The sequence below is a fragment of the Balaenoptera acutorostrata genome, chromosome 7, assembly GCF_949987535.1.
Source record: "Balaenoptera acutorostrata chromosome 7, mBalAcu1.1, whole genome shotgun sequence".
Classification (NCBI taxonomy): Eukaryota; Metazoa; Chordata; class Mammalia; order Artiodactyla; family Balaenopteridae; genus Balaenoptera; species Balaenoptera acutorostrata.
In genome coordinates this window covers 117,571,270-117,589,861 of record NC_080070.1, presented here as the reverse complement: position 1 = coordinate 117,589,861, position 18,592 = coordinate 117,571,270, and the positions used below count along the sequence as shown (strand labels likewise).

The 18,592-nt window shown below is 45.0% G+C and overlaps 1 protein-coding gene across 25 annotated transcripts in view; it reads right to left on the bottom strand.

The window, feature by feature from the left end:
• Nucleotides 1-17,557, bottom strand: part of HUS1 (HUS1 checkpoint clamp component) — a 34,348-nt gene extending 16,791 nt beyond the window's left edge. For 22 of the 25 annotated variants that reach the window (XR_009008810.1, XR_009008815.1, XR_009008817.1 and 19 more), the window contains exons 1-6: nt 17,372-17,557; nt 16,632-16,759; nt 16,354-16,530; nt 7,566-7,673; nt 6,470-6,544; nt 2,441-2,540 (exon numbers count right to left, since the gene is read on the bottom strand). Coding sequence is in view for 5 of the 25 variants with exons in the window: in XM_057549878.1 (XP_057405861.1) it covers nt 2,441-2,540; nt 6,470-6,544; nt 7,566-7,673; nt 16,354-16,530; nt 16,632-16,759; nt 17,372-17,423 (640 nt within the window). In the remaining 20 variants the exon portion in view is untranslated. Of the gene's footprint in view, nt 1-1,841; nt 1,882-2,440; nt 2,541-6,469; nt 6,545-7,565; nt 7,674-16,353; nt 16,531-16,631; nt 16,760-16,893; nt 16,961-17,219; nt 17,275-17,371 lie in introns of those variants that run through there. The other 3 variants (XM_057549880.1, XM_007178356.2, XM_007178355.2) reach the window with 3 other exon arrangements.
• Between the last annotated feature and the right edge of the window lie 1,035 nt (nt 17,558-18,592).

Genomic DNA, 18,592 nt, shown 5'->3' with positions numbered 1-18,592 from the left:
CAAATTACCAATGACATTTTTCACAGAACTAGAACAAAACATTTTAAAATTTGGATGGGAACAAATAAGACCCCAAATAGCCAAAGCAATCTTGAGAAAGAAAAATGGACCTGGAGGAATAAGCCACTCTGACTTCAGACTATACTACAAAGCTACGGTCATCAAAACAGTATGGTACTGGCACAAAAACAGAAATACAGATCAATGGAAGAGGATGGAAAGCCCAGAAATAAACCCACGTACCTGTGGTCAATTAATCTTCTATAAAGAATCCCAGAATATACAATGGAGAAAAGACAGTCTCTTTGGTAAGTGCTGCTGGGAAAACTGGACAACCACGTGTAGAAGAATGAAATTAGGACATTCTCTAACACCATACACCAAAATAAACTCAAAATGGATTAAATACCTAAATGTAAGACCAGACACTATAAAATTCTTAGAGAAAAACATAGGCAGAACACTCTTTGACATAAATCGCAGCAATATCTTTGTGGAGCTAACCTCCTCGAGCAATGAAACAAAAATAAACAAATAATTAAACTTAAAAGCTTTTGCACAGCAAAGGAATCCATCAAGAAAATGAAAAGACAACCCAAAAATGGGAGAAAATATTTGCAAACGATACGACCGACAAGGGATTAATCTCCAAAATAAGCAAACAACTCAAGCATCTCAGTCTCAAAAAACCAAACAATTCAATCAAAACATGGGCAGAAGGGACTTCCCTGGTGGGGCAGTGGTCAGGAATCCACCTGCCAGTGCAGGGGACGTGGGTTCGAGCCCTGGTCCAGGAAGATCCCACATTCCCTGGAGCAACTAACCCTGTGCGCCACAACTACTGAGCCTGCGCTCTACAGCCCACAAGCCACAACTACAGAGCCTGTGTGCCACAACTACTAAAGCCCGCGCACCCTAGAGCCTTGTGCTCTGCAACAAGAGAAGCCACTGCAATGCAAAGCCCGCGCACCGCCACGAAGAGTAGCCCCCGCTCGCCGCAACAAGAGAAAGCCCACGCGCAGCAATGAAGACCCAACACGGCCAAAAATTAATTAATAAAAAAAAAAAGGGCAGATGATCTAAAAAGACATTTCTCCAAAGAAGACATACAGACAGCCAAAAAGCACATGAAAAGATACTTAACATCGCTAACTACTAGACAAATGCAAATCAAAACTACGATGAGGTATCACCTCACACCAGTCAGAATGTCCATCATTGAAAAGTCTACAAACAATTAAATGCTGGAGAGGGTGTGGAGAAAAGGGAACCCTCCTATGCTGTTGGTGGCAATGTATATTGCCATAGTGGTGCAGCCACTATGAAGAACAGTATGGAGGTTCCTTAAAAAACTAAAAATAGAGCCACCATATGATCCAGCAATCCCACTCCTGGGGGTATACCTGGACAAAACCATAATTCGAAAAAATACATGCACCCCAATGTCCATTCCAGCACTATTTACAACAGCCAAGACACAGAAGCAACCTGAATGTTCATAGACAGAGGAATGGATAAAGGAGTGGTACATACATACAATATAAAATAACTCAGCCATAAAAAAGAATGAAATAATGCCATTTGCAGCAACATGGATGGACCTAGAGATTATCATACTAAGTGAAGTAAGCCAGACAAAGACAAACATCATATGATATCTTTATATGCAGAATCTAAAAAAATGATACAAATGAACTTATTTACCAAACAGAAACAGATTCACAGACTTAGAAAACAAACTTACGGTTACCAAAGGGAATAGGTGAAGGGGAGGAATAAACCAGGAGTTTGGGATTAATGTATATAAACCAGTATATATAAAATAAACGACAAGGACCTACTGTATAGCACAGGAAACTACACTCAGTACTCTGTAATAACCTATACGGGAAAAGAATCAGAAAAAGAATATATATATATGTAAGTATTACTGAATCACTCTGCCATACACCTGAAACTAATACAACATTGTAAGGCAACTATATTCCAACAATTAAAAAAAAAAAAAAAACAGAAAGAAAGAAAAACTTTTTACTTTTTTAATACACACACAAAAAAAGTAGGAGAAAATGAGAAGTGTCACCCACATTTCTGACTCCATCCCAAGTGAGAAACTACAACCTCTGGGAGAAGGCACAGGCAGTGAAGAGCTGGAAGGGCTCTTGGAGACCGAGCCCAAGCCCAGGTTCTACGGACGAGGAAGGAGGGAGCCCCAGGGCTCACCCTTCAGCCACCGGTGGAGGCACGGCTCCTCAAGCCCAGGAGGCTCACCTGCCCACCACACTGCAGTAACAAGTGACCCAGCCCCGTTATCTGTTCCCTTCCCGAGCATGAAACACAGGCACCCAAAGTTCAACCATTTTCCATCTAGAGACCTCGGTATGGCATGTCATCTGAAACAACTTATCAAAAGCAAAACATAACCCAGCAGGAAACTTACCTAGTGGAGGATTTCCAAGATCTTTAAAATGAGTTGTAACACACACTAGTTCAGTTTCTATTTTCAAGTTCAATTCTCCATTTAGGTTTGCTTCAATAATCTGCAAATTGAGTATTTTACAGTCTTAAGAAAAGTAAAAAGGAAAAAAAAGTGGACATCAGCTTCCAACAAACCAGGTGACAAAGTAGCCCCCCAAAACCCAGGGCACTCCTGACAGCACCAAGCCCCACATGGCATCAGCAAGAAGACAAGGCCTGAGAGCCAGGGACTCAGAAATCCCCGGAGAGCAGCCCCTCCGCGTGCAGAGCGCCGTGGGAAGACCTGAGAACAGGTGGGGCTGGGGGTCCCTGCTAGAAGCTCTGACAACACAGACACTGTGCGACTCCTGCAAAACGGAGGGAGGAGAACCGGAAGAGAACGTGAAGTTAGAAGCTCACCACCTGCCTTATCTTTATAAATGGACCAAACCATCTATTACAACTGCCAATTCCACATAATCAGAAAGCCTTCAGAATATCAGGAGAACATAACCATCTACCTAAAAAATAAACTCAGACATTGGGAAGTGAGATTTCTAAATTCAGAAAGGCCCGGAGATGCCATCAGGTGTCCAGGACTCCAACAAGCCGCAGGGCCCCTGGCCGCTGTGCTTTCCGCACTCAGAGGACAGCTGGGCGTGGTGACCAACTGCCGTGGCCCCTACCGGCCACACCTCTCCCCGCCCCAGCAGCGCCTGGAACTTCTCCCAAGATCAGAGGGGCCCTTTCCTTTCAAGCTCTGCCCTCCACCAACCGACAGGGTCTTTAAACTGGACAGAATCTAGAAATGAAGCTCAGAGAAAGATACAGGTACCACGATACGCTTAAGATATGGGTCATCTGCCCAGGGCACGCTGCATTTCGCCTTTTACCGTCGGTACCTGGCCACCTCTAAAGCCTGGCAGGTCTTCGGAAAGCCCGTGCGGCAGTGTGCAGGTCAGCATTTTGCTCAACAAACAATACAAGACTGCCCGCGAGCCGCCGCAGATGACGGTGGCTGTCTCACCGAGGAGCCATTCCAGAGGTGCAGCAAGAGGAGCGGAGGCCATGGGACGAGTGGAGCACGCCCTGCTCCGCAGGGCTCAGCTGCAGCTAAATCTTACACAGATTTACTTCGGAGTATCACCTAGTAGACCTCATTCTTGTTCCTTAAATTAGTGAACTCTGAATAGTTTCCATCCTAGTAACAAAATCAAAAAATGCTTTTAACTTGAGTAAGCTCTCATTTCTAAGGCTTTGATGTTACATAGAAAACAGCCTCTACATTTCCTTGCTGCATCGTCTAGTAAACGTACCTCTGAATGGGAAGCATTCATTATTCTTTCACTACCCAGAAACATACGGTGATGTTTCTAAGCCCGCTCTCTTATCCGGACACAACACTTGACTGAAATAAAATACGTAAAACAATCCTTGTGCTTACTGGGACTCTAAAGCTAACCCATAACACAGGCCCGTCTGCTTCGAGTAAGCACACACTCAGTGTCTACCTGTAAATTCTCCCCGCTTTTGAAAAACAGGTTTTATATAAATACAGATTTATTCAAGAAGGCAGCTTGCAAGGTTCTAGATTCACTCCAGACTTCAAACACTCTCGCAGCTTTCTTCACATCCCCACCGCCTGAGTGATCAAACAGTAGCTCCACACCTCTGACCACAGCCGGTGCCTGGTGTGGGGCAGCGTTCAAACAGAACTTGCCAAGGGAGTTCACGAGCGACTCCCCGCACACTGGTCACCACGTTTATTTTGTGAGCGATGGCCAGAGTATTAGCCACATCAACACACTCTGCTTCTCAGGGACCTGGACAAGGTCTCACCTCTTTCGGAGTTTCCCCAAATCATAATTACCTACCATTTACGGAACAGTGACTAAACGCACTGGGAACCTAACACAAATGATCTCGATTCACAAAAAGGAGCAGAGCCACTGTGACAGCTGGGCTGCCATTCCCGTGCCGGATAACACCCAGCACCAGGGCGCACCGCTCAGCCGGGGGCCCAGGGTGGCTGCAAGGACTCGGCGCCTGTGAGGCTGAGACAACGTGCGAGGCGTAAGCAGCAGAGCACCGCTCCGACCACCAAGCACCGCCGACCCACGTGTCCACCGCAGCAACAGCATCCCTGCGCGCTCGTCACAGACTCAGCCCGACCCCACTACAGACCTCCCGAACCAGACCTGCATTTGGTTGGAGGGGATCCCAATGCCTTAAAACCTGACGGAGACTCCTGTCAGTCCATGCCTGTTTTTTCTGCTCCTACCTGAGTCGCACACGTCTCTCACTAAAGGAAGTAAGGTAAGGATGGCGTCTCAACAAGGGCCGCTGGGGCGTCTGACGGGACAGGGATATTTTTAACGTGTTAAGTCCTATTCATTTTCCTTAGTTCTCTTGCTTGTAATCTTCAGACACAGAATTCTGGTTACTCAAGTAGATCTCATTATGCATTTGGCTACTCCAACTTTCCATATGCTTGATGACTTTCCATTTAGTATTTCACAGTGCAGTAGCCACTTCCACAAAATTCTCACTTTTAAACACTCCAGGGAAGCAAAAAACACCTCTGATGCTTTTATCTAAGCGACTTTGCTGACTCATTTCCCTTGGACCAAAATAACAAACGATCGGATCCTGGACTTAATCGCCCTGCCTTTTCTCTCCTGGGCCTCTTGAACCTCCCTGGAGGTCCCCAGGGTACCCTCAGAGGAAGCTCCCAGCCTGACAACTGGATCAACATCAAGGCAGGCACAGCAGAACACCCATGTCTGCCCAGCACACACTGCTTCATCCGCAGCCATTGTAAATCAAAGTGAAATCTATAAAGATTAAGTCATGAGAGAAAATTACTCTCGAGTGAGCACACCTGCGGCGATAAAACAGCCCATCAGCGTTTTCCAGGCTTCAGGAAACTTTTGGATTCCAAAGATCTCTTGAAGCCAAGTTTCATTCCAGGTCCGTGCGCAAACACCTATTACCCGCGTGCTGACTGGCCGCCCCACAGTGGGTAGCCGTCACGCAGAGGCGGTTAAGACCATCTCCCTTTTCGGGAAGCTGCCACTTGAGGAGGGTTCCCAGGTGCTAGCAGGTAACTTGTGTGGTGCTGAGCAGAGCAGCTCGGCAGAGGAGGGGCTTACAGCCAGTGCGGTGGGAGAAGGGCTAAGTGCTTTCCAGGGGACAACGGGAGAGAAGCAGCCGAGTGTGAACGGCAGAGACGGGCCTGGGAAGAACCGGCGCTGTGGGGATGGACGAGAGTCTAGAGGGGTCCTGCAGGGAGGGGGCAGCCGTGTGGCAGGTAACCGGCCTGCAGACACCGAAAGCAAAGGTTTCACCAGGTGGACAGGGGTTTCTATAATGAAACATCCAGGGACACAATCGAATGAGTTCTGGGGGTGAGTGAAGAACTCAGGAGAACCCCAGGAGGGAAGGAGAATGACCCACACAATCCCCCAACACTGTCACTGTCACATATAGCGTTTCACGACATTGGCAGAAAACCTTCCCAGAAGTAAACAGGGAAGTAAACATGACCCTCGACCTGACCTAAGAGCTGCCTACGGGAAGAGGGGTGTGTCCTGGGGGATCTCTGTACTGGGCTCACGGAGACATCTGGCAAGTAGAGAGGCCAGCATCAGTGATCATAAGAAAATATGTACATTATCAGATAAAACATGTAATATGCTGCCCAAAACATATGGAAAGAAAGCCAGAACTGTTGAATATATCCTTAACGTACTATTAATATAGATATGAGGGACTAGGGCAAATGCGAGTGAGGAAAGTTGAGAAGACCTAGAGCAGGTTGCTACGGGCGCCTGTAAAACTGCAGGCTCTCAACAACCAGCCAGGCCCCCAGAGCCGGGGGGTGAGGGACGCCCCACGTGGACAGCACATGGTGAACGGCAGGGCACCAAGCCTCCATCAGACGGGGCTCCTCCCAGGACATGCAGCCGAAACCACAAACTTGGGAGCTCTTTTCCAAGAAGTTAGGGCTTACAAGGTGATTGCTGATGTTTTTCATCTTCTCCACAATGCTCTTCATAGTCTTCAAGACTGGTAAATAAATACTAACCTACAAAGCAAATGAGAAAAATCAGTCGTATTAAAACATTAACATAACATAGTCAAGCACTGACAGGTGCTCATTACCTGTTTGCAATGTGTGTACGCTTAAAAGCTCTGGAATCTTGTTTTTAAATTGCCCGAATACAGGTCCTGCTTAAAATATAAAAAGAAAAACAATTCTACAGCTTCACTCACTCATGCCTGCCTCTGGTGACATCAGTGACCATGTCCCTGTAGGCATCCCCTGGTTCCAAGACTGCAGCCCTGCAGCCAAGATGCCCTGCACATGCCCCAGGGGACTAAGACTCAGCACAGGTGGAGGCCGTCCTCCAGGGGTTCACACCCAGGCTCAAGGTCCGCCTCCTGCTCTGTGCAGAAACACTGGGGGCCAGTCTCTGCAGCAGTGCCCAGACTGGGTTACAGCAGTACTTGGTACGATGCTGGCTTTTTCCCAGCAAAGATGTCTTCTAGTAAAAGCCAAATAAATATTCCATTCGCTGTATTTTCAGTCTCTTCTTCAATAAATCGTAAGCAAGAGTTTGACCCTTGGGCATCATCTTTATTCCCAGTGGCTCTGGGACTCCTGTCAGGAGAACTAAAGCAGGCTCTCCTTTTGACTCTTACACACACCCTGGACATCACTCCTTACGAGACAAAGGAAAAAACCACGTCCTGCGAAACCCAAGCTGGTGCCTAGGACCGTTACTCCTGATAAATGCGATGGTCCTCCAAAATACTGCCTTAGTTTTACGTGAGCGCTATTACTGGGCAAGACTTTCTCTCTCCTAACTGTAAAGAATGTGGCATTTCTATTATGTAAAATGATACTTTAAGATGTTTTATGTAAACAACTGAAGACAAATATTGCAATTTTTTTTTCCCTGGAGTGTCCTTTAAAAATGACTATCTCTTTTCAGGCACTATACAACTTTCAAATAAAACCTACGGCAAGACTTTATCTGAAGTCAGAGAATTCAAATCACAGCATTTAATACGTGGTGAGCGACAGGATGCCGGGCATCACTCACGTCAGCGTCTGGGACCGTCGGTTCTTGTAAGTCTTTCCACAGTTTTCTAGGAATAACCTTTACAGGGATGTCATGTGTCACAACACGACTACTGCTTGACACGGATAACTGCCAACAGAAAAATTAAAAATTATTTGTATCATGTCAACACTTAAAAAAAAAAAGAACTGAAAGACAAAAAAAGTTGATCCCAAATCTAAGTGGAATGTTCTCAATTCAACAAATATTTATGGTGTGCCTATCCAGCTTGGGGCCCTGCTAGGAGCTGGGAAGTGTGGTGAGCAAGAACAAGATAAGGTCCCCTCCGTTCCAGAGGTACAGGTGGGTAAGGAAGGAAACACAAACTCTACACGCTGGGTGCACTACATATGATCACCGCAGATGTGAAGAAAGCAGAAGAGCGACCAGGTGAGCGTGGGAGGAGGGCCTTAGACTGGGAGGCCAGGGAAAGCTTCTCCGAGAGGTGACGTCTCAGACAGGACCAGAACAAGGATGAGCTGCCAGTCATGGGAAAACAGAGACGAGGGGGACAGTGTTCCCCCAGGCAGGGGGAGAGCACATGCAAAGCCGTGAGGCACAAGCTGACTTGCTACGCAGAAGGGACCAAGAGACCGTTCTGTGTGCACAGGACACTCGGGTGCTGCTGGAAGGATAGAACTCGACCTGTCCATGTGCAGAGGCTCCTCTGAGACTCCACAGACCAAAATATTCTGCTCTTTAAGAAAGAAAAGCATGATATGTTACTCTCTTACTTTTCCTTAAGTAACTTTAGAACCATACCACACTTATATTGTGAGGTGAAATACAGATTAGCTCTGAGAACTGCCTGACTGCAAAGAGCTGAGAAAAAGGAAGGAAGGTTGAGAAGAGAGTGATCAAGACAGTGGAGGAGTAGGACGTGGAGCTCACCACCTCCCACAGATACATCAAAACTACATCCACACATGGAACGGCTCTCACAGAACATCTACTGAGACCTGGCAGAAGGCCTCAGGCTTCAGAAAGGGCAAGGAAACCTCCACGCAACTGGGTAGGACAAAAGAAAAAAAAAAAAAAGAGAGAGAGAGGAATTGGGATGGGGCCTGCACCCCAGGGAGGGAGCTGTGAAAGAGGAAAGGTGCCCACACCCTGGATGTCCCCTCACAGGCAGGGAGATCAGCCTGGACAGAGGGGGAGCTGTGGAACCTTGGAGGAGAATCCAGCAACCAGTTTACAGAAGGCAGAATGGAGAGAGACCTGCACAGACGGGAGATGCCACCGCCCTGCACTGCCCAGCCTGAGACACGTGTCCGCTGGGGCGGGTGGGGGCTGGGTGCTGAAGCGCAGGCTTCGGAGCTCAGGCCCGGGGAGAGGACTGGGGTGGGCTGCCTGAAGGGGCTGGAGTGTGGTGTGGCCATGACCAAGGGTGCACCTGGGCCCGCCGGAGAGGCAATGTGCCACTGCTGGAGGACGTGACGGGAGGGGTGGGGCCGCCACCGGAGCTTCTTTCCACGTGCACGCGCACTCTCCGGCAGCACAACACCACCTATGTGAGCTCCTGGGGCGGGCGTGAGCCACCGCTGCCGCTGCGTGTCGGGAGTGGGCGCCGGCTGCCACTGCCGTCGCAGGCTCCAGGAGCACGTGCAAGCTGCTGCAGGCTCTGGGAATACACACGAGCTGCTGTTGTGGGCTCTGGGTGGGCAGGCGCCCGCCGCCGCCGCTGCTGAGAGCTCCAGGAGGGGCACCCGCTGCCCTCACGGTTGCGGCTCCAGGAACGTGCAAAAGACACCACATCTGCACACTCCCATCAAGGGGAGAGTGGCCAACGCGTGCTGAGGAGAGGCAAAAGGCATCCACGCTAAAAGCAGCCCTCGCACCAAAAATATTAAACCTATACAAGCTACACAGGGATGCTCCCGCATATAAACAGCCTTCTAAGACCACAGGTGGTAACTGTTTCTCCTAAACTCAGAGAAAGAGAAATACAAGTAAAGTGAAGAAGCAGAGGAACCACTCCCAGTTAAAAGACCAAGAGAGAATTCCCCGAAGGAACAAACAATGAAACAGACTTCTTCAGTCGAACAGAGAAAAAGTTCAAAAAGGTGGTAATAATAATAGTGAAGGAATTAAAAAGGCTTTTTTTTTTTTTTTTTTTTTCAAAACAACCATTTCCGCACACGGAGGAAGCTGCAGCAGACAGATGCCCACGCTACGGGAACTCAGCCCTCCCGGGTCCACCCAAAGAAAGGCTTTTGACAGAAGTGCAGATTACCGTAAAAAAGAACTAGAGACAATAAGGAGGAGCCAAGAAAAATTACAAAATTAATTTGCTGAGATGAAAGCTGAGCTAAAGGCAACGAATAACAGAATGAATAACACAGAAGAAAGAATAAGTGAGCTGGAAGATAGAATAATGGAAATCACTCAATCAGAACAGCAGACAGAAAGCCAAAAGAAAAAAAAAAATGAAAGCAAGATAAGAGATCTATGGGATAATATAAAGCATGCCAATCAATGCATAATACGGATTCCAGAAGGAGAAGAAAGAGAAAAGTGGATCGAAAATGTTTTGAAGAAATTATGGCTGAAAGCTTCCCAAACCTAAAGAAGGATACATATATCCAGGTACAGGAAGCACAGAGGGTCCCAAATAAGATGAACCCAAACAGACGTACACCGAGACATAATTAAAATGGCAAAAGTTAAAGAGAGGATTCTAAAGACAGCAAGAGAAAAACAAGGAGTTAATTACAAGGGAACCCCCATAAGGCTATCAGCTGATTTCACTACGGAAATGTTGCAGGCCAGAAGGGAGTGGCAAAATATATTCAAAGTCTTGAAAGGGAAAAAAGTCTGCAACCTAGAATACTCTCTCTACCCAGCAAGATTATCATTTAGAATAGGAGGAGAAAAATTTCTCAGACAAGCAAAATCTGAAAGAATACAGTGATACTAAACCTATCCTAAAAGAAATATTGAAAGGTCTTCTCTAAGTATAAAAGAAGCAACAAGCTATACCAAAGAGGGAACAACAAATGGAAAGTAAATCACTTAAGCCAATATACAGATTAAAAAGAAAAAAAAAATTTTAAATCTATTTGTGAAAGCAATGATAACCACAACAAACTACAAAAGAATAAACATAAAGATGTAAAAGAGGACGTCAGACCCATAAAACGCAGGGGAGGAGAATTAGAAAATGAAGATTTTTTTTTTTTTAAATCTGTTTGAGCCTACAATGACTATCAGTCTAAAGCAAGTAGATATAGGAAGGGGTTAACATACTTGAAAAACAGGGTAACCACAAATCAACAACATACAATAGATTCACAAAAACCAAAAAGAACAGAACACAAGCATAAAATAAAAGGAATCAAACCACAAAAAGAAAAACAAGAAGAGAAATAAAGGAACAAAGAAGAAACACAAGATCAATTGGAAAACAAGGTTTAAAATGGCAATAAATACATATTTATCAATAATTTCCTCAAATGTCAATGGACTAAATGCTCCAATCAAAAGACAGAGTGGTGGACTGGATAAAAAAGAAGAGCCTGCAATATGCTGCCTACAAGAGACCCACTTCAGGGACTTCCCTGGCAGTCCAGTGGTTAAGGCTCTGTGCTTCCACTACAGGGGGCACAGGTTCAATCCCTGGTTGGGAACTAAGATCCCGCACACAGCATGGTACGGTGTGGCCAAAAAAAACACTAGAGACCCACTTCAGGGCAAAAGAAACACAAAGATTGAAAGTGAGGGAATGGAAAAAGGTATTTCATGGAAACGGAATTGACAAGAAAGTGGCAGTCGCACTACTCGTATCAGACAAGATAGACTTTAAAACAAAGGCCATAAAGAAGGATAAATAAGGACAGTATATAATGATAAAAGGATCAATACAAGAGGAGGATTTTATACTCATCAACATATATGCAACTAATATCAGAGCCCCCAAATACATAAAACAAATACTAACAAACATAAAGGAAGAAACTGACAGGAATACAATAATAGTAGGAGACTTTAACACCCCACTTGCATCAGTAGACAGCTCTTTGAGACAGAAAATCAATAAGGCAACAGAGATCCTAAATGATACAATAGAACAGTTAGACTTAATTGTTATTTTTGGGACATTACGTTAAAAAAAAAAGAATACACATTCTTTTCAAATGCACATGGAACATTCTTTAGGACTGACCACATACTAGGGCACAAAACAAACCTCAACAAATTTAAGAGCACAGACATTATTTCAAGCATCTTTTCTGACCACAATGGCATGAAAACAGAAATCAACCACAGCAAAAGAAATGAGAAAAAAACAATCACATGGAGACTAAACTATGCTACTAAGAAACCAATGGGTCAAGAAGGAAATCAAGAATGAAATTTAAAAATACCTTGAGACAAATGACAATGAAAACACAACCATACAAAATCTAAGGATGCAGCAAAAGCAGTTCTTGGAAGTTCATAGCAATACAGGCCTTCCTCAAAAAACAAGAATAATCTCAAATAAACAACCTAATCTACTGCCTAAAAGATTCAAAAAAAAGAACAACACCTAAAGTCTGCAGAAGGAAGGAAATAATAAAGATCAGAGGGGAAATACATAAAATAGAGATAAAAAAATAGAAAAAGGGGCTTCCCTGGTGGCTCAGTGGTTAAGAATCCACCTGCCAATGCAAGGGACACAGGTTCGATCCCTGGTCCAGGAAGATCCCACATGCCACGGAGCAACTAAGCCCGTGTGCCACAACTATTGAAGCCAGCAAGCCACAACTACTGAAGCCCGCGCCTAGAGCCCATGCTCTGCAATAAGAGAAGCCACCGCAATGACAAGCCCAAGTGCAGCAACAAAGACCCAATGCAGCCAAAAATAAATCAATAAATAAATTTATAAAAAAAAAAAAAAGAAAAAAATCAATAAAGCCAAGAGCTGGTTCTTTGAAAGGGTAAACAAAATTGACAAACGTCTGGCAAGGATCACCAAGGAAAGAGAGAGAAACCAAACAAAATAAGAAATGAAAAAGGAGAACTATCAACTGATACTGCAGAAAAAACCATAAGAGAATGCTATGAACAATTATATTTGAACAAATTGGACAACCTAGAGGAAATGGACAAGTTTCGAGAAACATACAGCCCACCAAAAGTTGAATCAAGAAGAAATCAATAATTTGAACAGACTGATCACTAGAAGTGAAATAGAATCTGTAATAAAAAAAATTCCCTACAAACAAAAGTCAAGGACCAGATGGCTTCACAGGCAAATTCTACCAAACATACAAAGAAGAACTTTTACGGATCCTTCTCAAACTCTTCCAAAAGATTGAAGAGGAGGGAACACTCCCAAAAGCATTCTATTAAGCCACCATCAACCCAATACCAAAACCAGACAAAGATACCAGCAAAAATGAAAATTACAGGCCGATATCTTTGATGAACATAGATGCAAAAATTCTCAACAAAATATTAGCAAACCGAATCCAACAACATGTAAAAAAATCAGACACCATGACCAAGTGGGATTCATCCCAAGTTAACAAGGATGGTTCAACATATGCAAACTGATGTTATACACCACATCAACAAAAGAAAAGACTGGGACTTCCCTGGTGGTCCAGTGGTTAAGACTCCGTGCTTCCACTGTAGGGGCATGGGTTTGATCCTGGTCAGGGAACTAAGATACTGCATGCCACGCAGCGCAGCCAAAAATGAAAAAAAATTAAAAATTAAAAAAATTTAAAAAAGAACAAAAGAAAAGACAAAAACCACATGATCATCTCAATGGATGCAGAAAAAGCATTTGACAAAATTCAACATCCATTCATGATAAAAACTCTTACCAAAGTGGGTATAGAGGGAACATATCTCAACATAACAAAAGCTATTTATGACAAACCCATAGCCAATATAGTAAGAGTGAAAAGCTGAAAGCCCATCCACTAAAATCTAGATAAATACAAGGATGCCCACTCTCACCACGTCTATTCAACATATTACTGGAAGCGTTAGCCATGGCAATCAAACAAGAAAAAGAAATAAAAGGCATCCAAATTGGAAGGGAAAAGGCAAAACTGTCATTATATGTAGATGGCATGAGGCTACATATAGAAAATCCTAAAGACTTGACAAAAACTACTAGAACTGATAAATGAATTCAGCAAGGTAGCAGGATACAAGATTAACATACAGAAATCTGTTGCATTTCTTTACACTAACAATGAAATATCAGAAAGAGAAAGTAAAAAAGAAAAAAAAAAAGACTCTTTTAAAATCACATCAAAGAAAAATACAATAAAATACTTAGGAATAAACCTGACCAAGGAGGTGAAAGACTTACATGCTGAGAACTATAAGACATTAATAAAGGTAATTAAAGATGATTCAAAGAAATGGAAAGATATCTCATGCTCTTGGATTGGAAGAATTAATACTGCTAAAATGGCCATACTAAGCAAAGCAATCTACAGATTTAATGCAAACCCTATCAAATTACCCATGACATTTTTCACAGAACTAGAACAAATAACTCTAAAATTCATATGGAACCATAAAAGACCCAGAATTGCCAAAGCAATCCTGAGGAAGAAGAACAAAGCAGGAGGCATAACCCTCCCAGACTTCAGACAATACTACAAAGCTACCGTAACCAAAACAGCATGGTACTGACACAAAAAAAAGCCATATGGATCAATGGAACAGAATAGAGAGCCCAGAAATAAACCCACACACCTACAGTCAATCTTTGTGACAAAGGAGGCAAGAATATACAATGGGAAAAAGACAGTTCCTTCAGCAAGTGGTGCTGGGAAACTTGGACAGCTGCATGTAAATCAATGAAGTTAGAACACACCCTCATGGCATACACAAAAATAAACTCAAAATGGCTTAAAGACTTAAATGTAAGACGTGACACCATAAAACTCCTAGAAAAGAGCATATGCAAAACATTCTCCAACATAAATCGTAGCAACATTTTCTTAGGTCAGTCTCCCAAGGCAATAGAAATAGAAACAAAAACAAACAAATGAGACCTAATCAAACTTACAAGATTTTGCACAGCAAAGGAAACCATAAACAAAACAAAAAGACAACCCACAGAATAGGATAAAATATATGCAAATGATGTGACCGACAAGGGATTAATTTTCAAAATATACTACAATGAGGTAACACCTCACACCAGGCAGAATGGCCATCGTTAAAAAATCTACAAATAACAAATGCTGGAGAGGGTGGGGAGAAAAGGGAACTCTCCTACACTGCTGGTGGGAATGTAAGTTGGTGCAGCCACTACGGAGAACAGTATGGAGGTTCCTCACAATACTAAAAACAGAATTACCATATGACCCAGCAATCCCACCCCCGGAAATATACCCAGACAAAACTATAATCCAAAAAGATGCATGCACCCATATGTTCATAGCAGCACTATTTACAATAGCCAGGACATGGAAACAACCTAAATGTCCATCGATAGATGAATGGATAAAGAACATGTGGTATATATAAACATTCAGTGTTATAATACTCAGCCATAAAAAAAGAATGAAATAATGCCATTGCAGCAACATGGATGGACCTAGAGATTATCATACTAAATCAGAAAGAGGAAGACAAATACCATATGATATCACTTATATGTGGAATCTAAAACATAACACAAATGAATCTACCTTCGAAACAGAAACAGACTCACAGACATAGAGCACAGGCTTGTGGTTGCCAAGGGGGAGAGTGGGTGGGGGACGGATGGACTGGGAGTTTGGGGTTAGCAGATGCAAACTATTACATACAGAATGGATAAACAACAAGGTGCTACTGTATAGCACAGGGAACCATATTCAATACCCTGAGATAAACCATAATGGAAAAGAATATTAAAAACAAGAATGCATACATATGTATAACTGAGTCACTTTGCTGTATGGCAGAAATTAACACAATGTTGTAAATCAACTATACTTCAATTAAAAAAAAAGTTGAGAAATCCTCTTCCATAAAGAGCATTAAACTGAATACAACACTCACCCGAAAAATAAAGTCCACAAATCACATAAGGAGGAGAGGTGCCAGGATGAGGGAAGGCCAGGGAAGAGGCAGCATTGGTGCTAAAGGAAGTTAAGGCTTCAAAGAGTAAGAGGAGAGACTCCAAGGAGAAGACCCAGCATCACCAAAGCCTGGGAGTTGGGAAAGAACGGGACACACCTGGGGAACCACTCGGAGGGCAAGTGTTTGCAATTTGGCTCTACAATGGGTTGGGCCACACATGAAGGGCTTCGGACAGTAAGCTGGAAACGTGAACTTCATTCTGTGAGCAGTGACAGCCTGTGGGGTACACGTGTCCTGAAGAGAGCTGCGCATTGGATTCATCTGGTAGTAGCATGGAAGAAAGATGTATTCCTCGAAAACCAGAGGTCATTCTAAAGGTGTTAGCAGCAGAGCCGTGGGAGAAGGGAGGGACACACAAATGCTTCAAAAGTGAAAATGGAGAGAAACCATGGTTTCTAGACTAGGTGACAAAACCAGTAAAAGAAATGGAGATGCTGGGATATGCAGATATGAGAAGAAAGATGCAGAAGTGCTATTTCATAGGAAAAGCAGTATCCTCGTTGAATATTATGGGATCACAATGCTATTTAAATATGAGGAGGACCTGACTCCAATGGAAAACAAATACTGATGTGCAGATCTTTCATTTTAATAAAACCAATTAGCTTTCCACATAGTTAGAAAGCCTAGGCTTATAACTACTTTTGAATCCTCTGGGAAGTTTCAGAAACGCTCCCGTCGTACTCACCAGGTCTACAGAAACTGTGAGGCAGGGAAAGTGTTTATTAGTCAGCTTGATTTTCAAGGCTCGGGCATTCTGGGCAGTTTTCAAGGCTCGAGATAAATTTTCCGATGTTAGCTCTAAATAAATCGCATTGTTTTCTGCGGAGACACCTTCCATTTGAAATTCGCTGAAGAAGTTCTCCTAAGGGAAGAAAAATGGGGGGGCATCTGTGCTCTTTCGGGCGGCATTCGTGGCCGGCGGGGGTGGGGGCGGTTTGCAGGCCTCTCAGAGCCTCCGCTCACCTGTTCCAGCTCACACCACATGCTCACCCCTCCATTGGCCACCTTGTCCGAGAGGACGAAGTTCAACTTATCCGGGCTGATGCGCAGAGTGCAGGTTTTGGCAAGCTTGGCTATCATGTTACTGACTCCTACAAAGAAGGATTCGAGTAAGGAATTACTAAGAAGCACGCCAAGTATCCCAGACGCTAACTTAGCTCGCAGGACTCCCAGTTCAGCCCGACGAGCTTGCCGGTGGGAGAATCACGTTTACGCTGGTACCCACCGGGAAGGCTTTAATGCCGCTGAGGTCACGCCAGCCTCCCAACAACCCTGTGCGGTTCGCATCACCAGCCATCAGGGCTGGAATAAGGAAACCTAGATTCGTAAGTGAACTGGCGCCTACTGGCGCCTTCATCCCTCCCACGTCCACTCGGGGCCCCCGGGTGCTGCAGCGATCGGGGCAGGGCCAGGCGCCGCAGGGGGCGGGGAAACCAACGGGGCCGGGCTGTGAAGGGCGGTCTGCGCCAGATAAAGGTGTCTGTGCCGCCAGCGGCCGGGTTAAGAAAAGCCACGAGATAGGACTCAAGCTTCAGGGACAACCCTCGGCACCTGCGCCCGCCCCATCCTCCAGCGGCCCGCCAGGCCAGCGCGCCCCCGTCTTCCTCGCGGGGCCCCGGCCGCAAGCACTGCCCCTTCCGGGCCTCCCGCCCTCCCCTCTGCCCTCCTCCCCGCCGCCCGGGGCCGACGCGGCCCCCACTCACGCGTGAAGTTGTTCAGACAGGCCGCATCCACAAGCTTAGCCCGAAACTTCATGGCGTGACGCAGCCCGTGCGGGGCGCCCGTAGGCGGCCGACTCCAGGGACCCCAGCCTTACGGGGCCCGCCGGAAACGCCACCGCAGGCCTGGGTTCCGCCTGGCTCGGCCGGACGCGCGCCCGCGGAGGGGAGGAGGGCTTTCCGGTCGCGCCCCTGGGGTGACGCGACCTCTGCCGGAAGTGACGCGTCCTCCGCCCGCAGGTACCGGAAGTGGTTCTGACGATTTGAAGTTTGAGCTCCGTGATCCTTATTTCCAATTCTCTTTTACAACATGAGAAATAAAATCAATCCCTTATTTATAAAGTATTGAGTAGAGTTACCGCTTAAATACACACCTCTCTGGGGTAGGGGAGCTTTAGAACCTCCCTCGGCTCAGACGTTCGCACTAGTATCTCAGCGGTGCAGGACCACGTTGGATGATGCTGTGAAATTGTTTCAAATTTAAACTTTTAAAGTGTGCAAACCACAGGATGTTTAAAGAGCACTAATGTTAAGTGGTAATTCTGTAGGCTTATCTCAAGATGAACTTCACCAGAGCCTGTTAAAAAAAATCTCACAGCATAGGGGCTTCCCTGGTGGCGCAGTGGTTAAGAAGCTGCCTGCCAATGCAGGGGCCACGGGTTCGAGCCCTAGTCCGGGAAGATCCCACATGCCATAGAGCAGCTAAGCCCATGTGCCACAACTACTGAGCCAGTGCTCCCTAGAGCCCACGCACCGCAACTACTGAGCCCGCGTGCCACAACTACTGAAGCCCGCACGCCTAGAGCTGGCGCTCTGCAACAAGAGAAGCCACCGCAGTGAGAAGCCCGCATGTACCACACCAAAAGCCCCTGTGCAGCAACAAAGACCCAACGCAGCCACAAATTAATTAATTTTTAAAAATCTGACAGCACAAATAATATAAATGATGTGGTAGAATTTTGAAAAACAAAAGGAGAAATAGAACAATTGTCTCCAACTTGGTTTTTCAGAGGCAAGATTGTCCATGTTAAGAATGTTTTATTTTTAATGTGCTTTGCAAGTAGAAATCTACAACCTTGTTTTTACCTTGGTGTATAGAATCAAGGTATGATAAACAGTAATAACAGATCATTTTAAAAGTGCAAAATACGAAAATTACAAGCAGTTTTACCTATTTTAAGACTATAACATGAAGGTAGACTCCAA